This window comes from Musa acuminata, chromosome BXJ2-11 (assembly GCF_036884655.1).
Source record: "Musa acuminata AAA Group cultivar baxijiao chromosome BXJ2-11, Cavendish_Baxijiao_AAA, whole genome shotgun sequence".
Lineage (NCBI taxonomy): Eukaryota > Viridiplantae > Streptophyta > Magnoliopsida > Zingiberales > Musaceae > Musa > Musa acuminata.
The window spans coordinates 25,806,753-25,819,915 of NC_088348.1; the positions used below are offsets into that span (position 1 = coordinate 25,806,753).

At 38.3% G+C, this 13,163-nt stretch overlaps 2 protein-coding genes across 2 annotated transcripts; both read left to right on the forward strand.

The window, feature by feature from the left end:
- Positions 1 to 6,125: 6,125 nt before the first annotated feature.
- LOC135626725 (flowering-promoting factor 1-like protein 1) lies at positions 6,126 to 6,667 on the forward strand. Its single transcript, XM_065132281.1, has one exon. The coding sequence runs from the start codon at positions 6,177 to 6,179 to the stop codon at positions 6,495 to 6,497; it is 321 nt and encodes a 106-aa protein (XP_064988353.1). The 5' UTR covers positions 6,126 to 6,176; the 3' UTR covers positions 6,498 to 6,667.
- Positions 6,668 to 10,246: 3,579 nt separating this feature from the next.
- LOC135626461 (heavy metal-associated isoprenylated plant protein 35-like) lies at positions 10,247 to 11,887 on the forward strand. The gene is made up of 3 exons (XM_065131771.1): positions 10,247 to 10,587; positions 10,665 to 10,740; positions 10,826 to 11,887. The coding sequence occupies exons 1-3, from the start codon at positions 10,546 to 10,548 to the stop codon at positions 11,623 to 11,625; spliced, it is 918 nt and encodes a 305-aa protein (XP_064987843.1). The 5' UTR covers positions 10,247 to 10,545; the 3' UTR covers positions 11,626 to 11,887.
- The last annotated feature ends 1,276 nt before the right edge of the window (positions 11,888 to 13,163 follow it).

The following is a 13,163-nucleotide window of genomic DNA, read 5'->3' on the forward strand; positions in this document are numbered from 1 at the left end:
TTGAGTATACTAGTGGACCAAGACTGCACAAATGTAATGATGTCATGTTGTTGAACCAAATGACTTGACATATCATCAGCTGGTTATAACTAGCTTCTAGATCATCAAGACAATATACCAACTTAGCAGCATCATCAGCAAGATCTTAACATCATAAAAAATAAGATTCGGATAACAATCCATTGCAGGTCTTGCTCTTTAAAAGGAGAACTCAACTGAAAATTGTTTAGTCTCTTCTCTCTTTAAACTTTTGGTGCACTGGCTCTCTCTTTAAACTCATTTATTTTACAGGATTCATCTTCAAGTGTCCTCAGCCTTTCACAGAGCACCTCGATGGCTTGGTCCAACTCTACGATGCCTTGGTTTTCCATATTGTTCACCTCAGCAAGAAAGCTTATGCTGGCTCAACTTAGCAAGATGACCAAATCTGACTTCGTCTCGGGGCGGAAAGAAGTCTCTAGTTAGTTATATTATGCGAGAAACAATGGGTTGCACTATTATCATTTAATGATGAGTCCATGCCTGTGTTTTATTGTCTATGAGATGTTTTCATGGTAAGTGGCAGAGGAGGAGGTTGTGACAAGGCAATGAAAAGAACACGAGTAAAAAGGGCAAAAATATAGATGGATTCTATCTGAATTTGGAATCCCAGGAGTATATGATACCATAATGTAAATAATAATAATAATAATAATAATAATAATAATAATAATAATCTTGCTGTGCTAGATGATGGTTGTAGAATTATCATGGTTCTCTCACTGAATGATGTATTTTTCTGCATCTTTCTTGGTGTCATAATCTACCCTAAACTAATTCTGTTCCAATTTACCTTGTATGAGTTGTGAAATGGAACCATTACTAGTTCCAACTCTGAATTCAAATTCTGTCATTCCACTGCCTCTCCTTGGTCATGTCATAATCTCCACCATGCTATTATGGTTACTACTGCTGCTGGATTTCTGTTGAGTAATAATTCTCTGCTGCTGTTTGGCTCAGGCATAGTTGAGTTATTTAGACTACTAAGATGAAATTGGTTTTGACTTCTCCCTTTGGATCATCTACTTAATCCCGACACTCACTCGAAACCTTTCAGATTAAGTGCTTAAACTATTACATATTACCCTTGAATGATTGCTGTTATAGATCTACCTAGGTTGGAGATAGATATGATTGCATTCAAGTGGACCTTCAGTGTTAATGTTAATCTAATAATTGGCCGGTTTAATTTTTGGCTTAAGGTTCTAATGGAATAGTAATTTCATGCTTAGTGGCTTTATCTATTGTTCAATTGTCTTGACCAAGATTTCAAATTTCAATGCAGTGTCGATGATGATCTTTGGGCGAACCGGTATAATTACAGTGTGAATAGGTATAACCCCATGCGAGTCGATACAATTTGACGGGAAGAAGAGAAAAGAATTGAAAGAAAGAGAGAAAGAAAGAGAGGAGGCATAGGTTGAAGAAGAACGTAGAGGTGGCAATGTGGTAGAAATAGGAGAAGAGGAAGAAGGAGAGGAGATAAAAGATTAGAATAAAAAAAGTTACCTATCATCATCTTAATCTAAGATGGTAGATTTATCATTGATATTGAAGAATACTATCATATGATAAACCTATTCTCTAATTTGTTATATATATTAATATTTTTTCTAAATTCTTATAAATCTTAATTCTAGTAAATGATGCCATTTTTCTTCTTTAATATTAAATGAGGCTAATTATATATTACCTCTTATAATTAGTTATCTTTAGCATTTGAGTTCTTATACTTTAAAAAAGTTATATTAGCATCCTTATAGTTATGAAAGTGAAACATTTAACTCTATTTATCATAACAATATTAATTTTATTAACAAAAACATAAAAATAAAAGATAAAAAAAAAATAATTTTAACGTTCCGATTGGTGGTGACGAACGACGTCGATAATAGCGAATAGAGTCAGTGATGTCAGACGATGATGCCACTAGAGATCACGGGTGGCTGTTATGGATGAAGAGAGCAATAATGAGAGGTGAAAGTTGCTTTGCATTTGCATCGATACTTGAGTGATAAAAGGGACGCTGATTTAAATGTCGAGCGGCACCGCTTTACATCTACACCGGTGTTGATGTAGCTATCGAGTGATATAACTCGGCATCGTATCATCGACCCTTTTATCGTTTGATAATTGTGTTGACGTCGACGAAGATGCAGAGCAACAAAATGGTCACTCAACATTTACATCAACACTTACATAGATGTAGAGAGGCATCGCTTGGCAACTGCATCGGTACTAACGCAGATGTAAAGAGGCCCTCACCTCTCGTCATCATTTTTCTCATCCACAACAGCCACCTACGACCCCCAATGACACCGTCGTCCACTACTATTGACATTGTCTGTCAACACCAATTGGAACATCAAAATTATTTTTTTTTTATTTTTATTAGTAAAATCAAGTAAATAGACCTAACTATTTTACTTTCGTAGTTATAAGTTTGTCAATATAATTTTTTAAAATATAGAGATTAAAATACTAAAAGTAATTAACTATCATAGCACTACTCTGGTACCATCTCTTTCATTCTCTTTGGACCTTACATACTAGTAGTAATTGGAGACCTCGAAAATAATCTAATGACTTGAAAAGCATATGAACCATCATCATCTCTCACAAATATGGGACCTAAAGGATTTTCCCAAATGTATCTAAATTCTAATTACCCATTATGTTGAATATTCACCAAATAAATGTTAAATGATGAATATTGGAGCTGAGGAGGGTTAATATAAATAGTTTTTTTAATAAATATAGAAGTTATGTTCGTGGCCTAATCGCTACTGACTCACTCATATGTTATAAAGAAGCAATTTTACTATTGTTCTCCATTTATAGAATAATAATAATAATAATAATGTTATTATTATTATTGTTGTTGTTATTATTATTATCATCATCTTATTCTAAACGTAAATAATAAAGAAAAGAATAATATTAAAAAGTACAGCTGACAGTGCATGTTCCTATCAGGCATTAGAAGCTTATGGATTCTTCTTTGCTAACTAAATAGGATGGAATAAATCCTCCTTCCTTAAAATATGTTGTAACTTTACAATCTACTTTAACCATTTTGACGAAGGAATCGATCCAACATTCCCCATCGACTTTATTCTCAGATTATTAATATTTCAATCTCATCCATATCGCCTTTGACAACCATCGTTGGAGGATTTAATGCAAAGATTAGAAGAAAACCATGCTCTATCTAGTTGGGTGAATCTTGATGTTTAAGCTTTGCATCATTGGTGGCGAAGTTATTGGAGCATAAATCCAATCCATGGAGGGAATTGGATGGCAATTGACGTTTATAGTTGAACATGCATGAGTGACAAAATTGACAATTTAAAATAGTTCATGAGGACCCATCACTTGCGTAAAACAAAAAGGAATCACATTCTTTGATTAAAAATGCGAAGTATCTTTTGATATTAAAGTAAATGTAGTCCTTTCAAAATAGAACACATGATAGTGGTTAGATCATGCTAAAAAGGCTTTGTACGGTTTTGTTGTAGTTGGATAAAAGAATTTATCCATTGAGCTTAAATATTTCTTCCTCTCTTCAATTAATTAATTAAGGGTAACACTCGGATAACTACTAAGAACTCTTTAGACTTATGTCTTGAAAGTAAGTCATGGATAATATTGACTTTAAAAGTGAGACATGATAGTACTATTAAAAGTAATTTATGTCAAATCACTAAATTTATGTGCCACATTTTGCTTCACTATTTTTTTTATTTGAAATTAAACATTATACCTATAATATCCTTAGTTTAGTCTCACATCACATGTCGAAGGCATTTAAATTAATTTATAGGAGCCACATGAGTGCAAGATCATATGAAAAGATGGTTTAGATTCAATAAATTAATGAGTTAGTTATCCTATCCAATCGGATATTAATAATAATTTAAAACCAATTTGATAGGTGAAGAGTTAGAATATAAAAAGAATAATATATAAAAGAATAATGTATGAATGAGATGAGAATAATTTAAAGCCGATTTGATAGGGAAAGAGTTAAAGAGTATAAAAGAATAATGTATGAACGAGAGGAGTGTATTCTATCGAGCCCACGAAGAATATGATTGAAAGTACAACTCAGATGAGATTATAATGTAAATACAAAATCTATCACCAATTGGACGTTATCACAAAATAAAATCATTAGTATCATTGTCAAATCTCCATATCACACACATATATATATTTCTTTTACAACATCTAAAACGTATTATGCAATTTATTTGTAGGAACATTTGTCAAACAAATTTGATTGGTAAATTACTTGAAGTTTATTATGACTTCACATATATCAAGATTTTAATGTATCGCATACAAAAAAAAAAAAAGAGGGAATCATCAATATTTTTTAGTAATTCTAGAGAAACTAAGAAAAACATTTTTCTATATATGAGAAGATATACAAAAGTTTTGAGTCTAGATTAATTAGATTAATCTCATATTTACGTAAGCAAAAGGTATAAAAATTTTATATGTCATTTTTAGATCTATATTTTATTATATTTTTAGCATTGTGAAAATGTATAAAGGGTTTTTTTTTCTCTACATATTATTTTTTTATAATAAAATTTATAATTTCTCAGCATTATTTATATATATTTATTTATTTATTTTGGTGTTGCTTTTAGATTTGTGTTTTATTTTTGTTAATCCTATATCAGACTCCATAATTTCTTCCCACCACACTCTGACAATGCAAGATGAAGTCAAGAGAGTGTACCCATAATGATCATGACAGGAACCCTACATCTCATATCTTCTTGTCACCGAGTGGCAGCATTCAGCACACACACACACTCTCTCCTGCAAAGCAGTGCAGCAGAAGCAAGAAGGAAAGCTGGAGAAGGAAGAAAAAGGCAGAGTCACATGTGCACACACACACACACTCTCCTCCTGCAAAGCAGTGAAGCAGAAGCAAGAAGGAAAGCTGGAGAAGGAAGAAAGAGGGAGAGTCAAAAGGTCAAACTAGTTTGGCAGGTTTGGCCACATAAGCTGGCAAGTGTTATGAGTCCACCACATAAAAAGAGTCCAAAGAATCTGCTTTCCTCCACCACCTAACCCCACATGCTGAACCAAAGGCTCAGAGACACAAAACAAGTATCTAATACTGCTTATGTTTTCTTCTTGGAATAGGAGACCACAAAATTGTTAGACAATGGTCAAAAAGAAAGAAAGAAAAGTTGGGGGTGATCTTGATGTCTTTAGGAATCTTAAACATGACTACAACTCTCATTAACAGGTAGCTACATCATGTCTCTTTCCTCATGGTTATGAGCTGTTTTCTAGAAGGGATAATAAAAGTTGACCATGCATGACAGTTTGACCAAAAGCCAAACAAAAAAAAAAAAACCCCTAAATACATGCTTGGACAAAGTATTGCATGTTTAAAATTTTACATCTATCTTATGATATAGGGCTTTTGATCTAGTGGTTGGTGTATATAGCATACATTGTAAGTCATATAATAATGAAAAAGATGAAATGATATCTAGTCATCATCAACCCCCTCCTGATTAGTGGAAAATTAATAATAGGAGAAGAGAGAATAAATAATTAATAATACATTTTTTTGTTGTATGTTCAAATATTTGATCTTTAAATTATACTCCAATTTTCATATTATTTTTTTTATCCATTCCTTCCAGAGTTCAACAAGCACCCATTTGAACTTCAAAAAAAAAAAGAAAAAAGAAAATCCTGTATCAAAATTCAAACAACTTATATTATCAAAGAAACAAGAACTAAGCATAGTTGATGAAATAATAACAAGGAAGCCAGTAGACCAATAAAAATGAACAAGGGAATCCTCATAAATTATTTGCTAAGAAGTTGGAGATGTATGAGGTAAATTTAATGTATAGGCAAAAAATTTATTATGTGGAATAACATGTGAATTTAATAGATAGACCAAAAATATAGTAAGTAGCAATTAGCTATCAATGTACTTTCCTCCAAAGACCCCACGTGACTATTTCGTTTTTCCCTCGTTGCCAAATTCATGTAATCCAAACTCCGTCTTTAAATACGCCTCATCGGCACACTCCCTCTCTCCCATCCCACTCCTCTCTCTCTCTCTCTCTCTCTCTCTCTCTCTCTCTCCCTGTGTTATGGCTGGGGTTTGGGTGTTCAAGAATGGGGTGGTGCGGCTGGTGGAGAACCCGGGAGACGAGCAGGCGTCGACCGTTCGACGAAAGGCGCTGCTGCACACGCCCACCAACGAGGTGATCACCTCCTACGCGACGCTGGAGCGGGAGCTGCTGGGGCTGGGGTGGGAGCGCTACTACGAGGAACCCGACCTCCTCCAGTTTCACAAGCGCTCCTCCATCGACCTCATCTCCCTCCCCAAGGACTTCTCCCGCTTCAAGTCCATCCACATGTACGACATCGTCGTCAAGAACCGCCACTCCTTCAAGGTCATCGACCTGTAGCCTGCCTGCATGCACACCCAACCCTACTCCTACTTTTGAATAGCGTGTACTTTTCCTTCCTTTTTTTCTCTCTTGCCGGTTTCCGATATATCCTGTGAGTGACAGTGTGGTACGAGCCATGTATACATTATATATGTGATATATATATATATACACCGTGATTTGAGTTCTGAGAGGTTCATCATTAACATGACCGCATTACACAGATAGAGGAAGCAATAACATCATCCTCATCTGCTAGGCTAGTGATGTGAGAGAGCATGCAGAAGGCTGTGTTGACGGAGAGAAAGCGATGGCAACTCGTCGGTGGGGGATAGCACGTGTGGTGGAGGAGGGCATCGGAATGCCTCAAGGATGTCACCCCATGCGTGAACTAAGCGGCGGGAGAATCGATTCATGTCGATCTCCGAGATGGCAGAGAAGAAATATGTCGACCTATTCCGTTGACCGATCGATCGCACAGATCATGTGGAACTAATGCGAACGATGCAATCAGAAGATAATTCATGTGAAGTAGAGCTGCGCGTTCGCTCGTTCGTCCCCCCAAGACAGCTAAAATGGCTCGTCCTTCTCATGCTTTTGGCGATGCCCCGTTGCTTTCGATCGTCGACAAGACGCTCAAATTCCCCACGAGGAGTGCAAGCGCATTAGCAATTATTCGCCTAAAAGTTGCAGACAACGAACAACAAGATCGGATGACCGCCGTAGCGTACGCTTCGTCACGTCATGAAAGCAGCGGCAGCAGCCAACCCAGCAGATTCTGATGTTGAATTCTACTCCCTCTCTTCTTCGGCATCTTCCTAAGGTCCAATCTTTTATTAAATTTTCAGAGTATTTTCTCTCTCTCTATCTCTCTCTCTCTCTCTCTCTCTCTTATTGTCGTCCTGTGATCTCCGTGTCGTCCGTATGGCCTTTGGCTATCGTCCTTTCTTTAGATTCTGACAAGAAATAATGGTTCGATAATTTAGTCTCACATCCAAAACGAAAGTTGACTGACACTTTAATTCGCTTCTTACAGGTTGATGTGATTAGTGTATGTATCATTTAAGTATTTCTCGATTTCAACAAGTTAATAAGTTAATGAAATCGTGATAAAACTAATATCTTAAAGGAAAACTTTGAACCCATCATTAAGCCAATATCTATGTGTAAAATATATTATATGATGTTTCGAATATTCACAAGTTGTTGGTATATTATATCATCACAAAATCAATGTTCTTACGAATGATAAGAAATGTCTATGATGTAAAATCTAGAATTTAAATTTTGGTAAGTGAACCTAATAAACAGTAAGATATAAAATTTATCATAAATTGTTTCGAATATTTAATTCGTAGTAAGTGGGACTAATCGAGGGTGTTATTAGATGCCCGATAAAATAAATAATCATGTAGATACAAATCATTTTGTGATAGGAGCCCAAATGAGATTGTGAAAAATTAGATGGGTCACAAATACACAACAATTCTCTTAATATGTTAATTCATTTAGTTATCTACCTATCTAAAACTTCATTTATTTTATTCTATTTTATCATCTCTCTCTCTCTCTCTCTCTCTCTCTCTCTCTAACTAAGGTGATGAAATAAGTTTGAGAATAATCTATGAATCAATTAACAATTGGCTAAAAAGAGAGTGAGATAGCAAAAGAGAATAATGGATTTAATAGCCCAAGCCCAACCCTAGAGGACCAAAAAGAAGCACCAAAGCAAAGGAGGCTCATATGAATCTTCCTTAAAGGTAGAAGAACACACAATCTATTGTATTAGTAAGGGCTGTTTATTTTTCTTGTGTGTGACCTCTTTACCCAACATCTCATGAAGAGAGTCTTGAGGTACCCAAGAAAACACACAATCCAAGAAGATATGCAACGCTAGACTTGGATTCATGTGAATTAAGAATGTGGCTAAATCATCCTAAGCTAAAACAAAATCTCCCCTAACATCGTCGTCTTCGTTCGGTAGCATCGACAAATGTGCAAAGGCAAGAAAATATCCTCGATGTTTAATTTGTTGCAATGTTGATATGGTCAGAATATGATGATCGTGTTTTTAATTCTTAATCTCGAATCGATCAATTCGTTCTTTTCTTAATTTGACACAATCAATTCTCGGTGACAACCCTAATTCTCCAATTTGAAGTCTTGGAGGAAACTTCTTGTGCTCAGGAGAAACCTTACAAGCATGGAAGTGGTGGGTGTCTGTCACCTGTTTGATGAAAAGTCCAGACGGTTCAGTACTTGGACAAAGAAATCCATTCAACTCGCAGTCTTACAAAGCACGCAGTAGACTTTTGTATCCAACGCTGACCACGAGAGAATCTTTGTCTTTCTTGCAGCCTTTGCCCACTGGAGACAGCCAACTCATCCTTTTGGCCAGGAAAACAAGCTTTAAACCCCACACACCCAGTCTTCGTAATGTGTGATCCTCTGTGTCATTGTATAGCTTTCACTTTGTCTTTTGTTTTCCTGCGTTCCAATTGATGCCAATAAGTAGGGCAAAGTTGAGCAATTATTTTCCACATGAAGCTGAGCTTTTTCCGGTGAACCGAAAGGTTGCAGAGAAGTTGTGGAAATTCCAACTGGCGAAAGCTCCGCTTGCTTTGTCTTCAGCCATTCATCCGCACAAGGAAGACTGCGTCAATTGTCTCTCTGCCTCTCGAAGAAGATAAACAGTAAGTGAGAAGAAGAAGAAGAAGAGATTTTTATGGATTCAGACCCCCACCAAGCAATGCTTCTCTCATGAACAACTGGAATTCTGCACATCAACAGGTGTAAGACATGACCTTCATGTGCATGTCTGTAGTTGGTGGCATCATCTGCAGCATGACTGTTGTTCTTAGTCATGACCAGTCCAATTCCATCTCTTTCTCGGTCTCTATTAAAGTAGCTTTTATGAGAATAATTATGTGATCATGGTGGAGATATGACATTGAATTATAAGCCGAGATATTTCATGAGATCAATATTTTTGGTAACTAAGGTAGGCTTCTTGACTTAAAAGAGTCTACCGTGGGTCAATGTTGCCTTGGGTTTGGTCTGAGTCAACCATAGAATCTTGACATCAAGTAGATCTATTATTAATGATTTATGTCTTTTAGGTTAATACATCAGTTATCCTATGAGATTAAATCATAATATAAAAAATATCATAACTTAGTGATAGGTTTGTATCAATCATCTTATCACATCAGACTAAATTATAATAAAATGATATTAAATCATCTAAGCTAATGGCGATCCTTTTATATGTCAGTTGTAAGACTGTATCGGGTGGACCTGATGAAATATCAACAATCATCTGACAAAAATAATATGATTGAGTCAATAATTTTAGTTAATGTCAATGTCGAGCGAATAAAATGTAGCTGTCGATCAAACAGGGGATAGATAATATGTCAGTTTTGTAAGAATGAGGTGTTGATCGAGTGATAATAAAATATCAACAATCATCCACGTGTCGCAATCGCTGTATAAATGATCAATCAAATTTGCTTTGATATCTAGATTTTCCACTTACGAGAGCCACATGATTGCAAAAGAATGAAATATGGGTAACCTTCTCTCTCTCTCTCTCTCTCTCTCTCTCTCTCTCTCTCTCTCTAAAACTGAAGATTGTTCAACCAAAGTTGTCTCCTCCTCACGGTCCACCAAAACATGGCCACTTCAGCACAAGCCAGAGCAATAATCTTTACTATCAGGGGTCCATGACACACTCCATCTCACAGTCCACCAACACAAACTCAATCCACTGCACTGCCACTTGAGCACAAACACACTGGAAAGCTTTCTTATCAGGACTCCACAAGCCAATCTAATCTAAAACAGGAGCCACTTGCCACTCCAACCTCGCTCTCTCTCTCTCTCTCTACAAAGCCAAGTGTGCACACCACAGCAATGTCGCACCGTCACTACCCACCAAGAGAGACCTCATCCCACAGCAATCAAAACACACGGCACTTCCTCCCTCATCATCTCTCCGCTCTTTTGAGTCTTCTTATCTCTCCTTAGCCTTCTTCCAACCACTGCATCATTCTCTACAAGCTTCATGGCATCAGGAGAAGAAGCTTCAGAATCTCTCAAATGCATGGTATTAATTACTGAATCATGCTATTTTTCTTTCTGCCTTAAAATCTTGATGCTCGAATGATGTATTTTGTGGCTCAGACTTGGGTGTTAAAGGTCTCCATCCACTGCGAAGGATGCAAGAAGAAGGTGCATAGAATCCTTAAAGGCATTCCAGGTAACATCATGCCAAAGCCATAACATTCTTCTCTTTTCCTTTGTTTGTCTGACAAGGTTAATCGTCTTCTTCTTTGTCTTTTCAGGTGTTTATGATACGGAGATTGACGCAAGACAGAACAAAGTCACGGTTAAGGCCAGTGTTGACGCTGATACACTCATAAGGAAGCTCGACAAGTCCGGGAAGCGCGCCGAGCTGTGGCCGGAGAGGAAACACAGCAATCAACAGCCCAGCAATGGCGACACCAGCAATAGGAAAGAGAGCAAACAAGTCCCTAAACACAAGGAGCCATCGGTGAGCTCTGAGAAGAAACCAATCCTCTCCGAGAGGAGCCCTGCTACTGCTGCCACCGTCGCTCCCGCTGCCAAACCACCTGAAGCTGACCAAAGAGAAGCTCAAGCCAAACCCCCAAAAGACCCATCACAAACCAATAGGGTAACTGAGGAAAGCGCCATAAAAGATCCCCAAACTTCCGATGCAACGAAGACCGACATCTCCACCAAACAGCACGATAATTCCGCCGCCGCAGCTGCTGCATCCGCCGGCGGAGATCCGAGTTCCCATAGCGGTGGCGGCAAGAAGAAAGGCAAGAAGGCTCAGAAAGAGGGCTCCGCGGACTTGGGACACATGCCCTCTTATCCGATGTACCCGCCACCCCCGGCGTACGTGACGAGCTACAACATGGCGCAACCGAGCTTCAGTCAGGCCTACTACGCCCCCCCAGTGCCGCCCGCTTCGCAGGGCTATGTTTACATGCCACATCCACCTCCGCCAGAGTTGTACTACAGTTATCCGGAACCGAGCTCACTGGCATCGACGCAGCCATCGCCGCCTCACGACAGCATGTTCAACGACGAGAACCCCAACGCTTGTAATCTTATGTGATCGGAGCCGCCGGCAGACGACCGTCGGAATCTGGAAGCCTTCATAGTATATCCTCTCCTTCGTTTAGTCAGTTCGTAGGTGTTCGACGAATCTACCTGAGCTTATACCACTCGTACGAGTGAAGTACTCTTGCATCAGCCGAGATGTGTTCTCCTTCTTCACATACTCTTCTGCAGTAACATGTTTCTCGTGTAATTAATACTAGTGTGATCACTTGTTCAAGCTTAAGACAAAGCTCGGTTGCCATTTGTGTTCTGGTTAATTGCAGGTGTTACTACTGACCATCTTTCATATCTAACAGTAGTGTATGACAAAGCTGACCATATTGGACTGTGGGCGTTTGAGCCCATGTCAACTTCACCTTCACTGACGAAACGGAAACAGCAGCAGCAGCAGCAGCAGCTGGGTTGGTGGAAACATGGGAGGACTTACTGCGGAAATAGGACGAACAGGTTGGCTGCATTCTCGGGGTGTTAGTTGCAAGCCTTTCCTGCACTAGTGTTGGATTATTCTAAGTAGATCAATGGATACTGAAGCCTAAAGTTATGTTGGGAAGGGGTTAAACTATCAACCTAATATTATGACACCCACAGACTGTGATCAAGGCCATGCTTTTGATTATTTTAGAGAAGTGCTCATGAGAGAGGATAATGTTGATGGTGCAACAGCTTGCATCAGGCAACTCCACATGGGGCAGTGCTCATTTCAACAGAGCGCTCAATTATTGAAAGTTTTGCCATCTGCAAGAAGGACAACACCATTGGCATCAATAATGTCACCAAGGCTAATGCTTATTGCACTCACCTGTGCCATCTCCAGGTCCATAATTGGTGCATGACCTTGGACTCCACTTGCCATTGATATCAGTCTCTATCTCTCTCTCTCTCTCTCTCTCTAATTGAAGGATGAGAGGGCACTGTTTGCTTTAGAACAGTGATCATATTTGTCCAGCTAATGATGATGGTGGTGTTGATTGCTTTCTGGGAAAAAGGAGGCCAAGGAAACATGCAGGAAAATGTCATCTTATGTTAGGGGGCTGCATCAGATGTGAGTAGGTATCTTAACTGGGAAGCAAATCATGTGGTCTGTCTCTACAGCACAGCACTTCTTCTCCTTTGGGGCTCATGTGGGGAGCATGCAAATGATGTTAATACAGGTCATTTGCCATTACAGCTAAAACTATCTTGTTTCCAGTTATTTTCCTGGAGTTGGTCTTGTAGTGTAGATTGGACAGTAGCTTACTGATGTAAGAGGAATCAGCCAATGTTAGGAACCTGTTTAATATGGTATGGAATGTGGAGTTCTTCTAAGAATGTATGGAGTAGAGGAGGAGGAAATGGGTGACTTTGGACTGTCGTTGGATTCGGTCTTTGACTTGATTGCACGCAATCAAACTTCCCCATTTGCAAGAAGAATGATCGACCATGACATTGAAGGCTCTTCGTTAGTGTCATGACGATGGAATCGGTAGTTGAATCGAAAGGAATGCTTGACCTTCCATTTCCACATAAGCTAACAAGTCCAATTCAAATCCATCT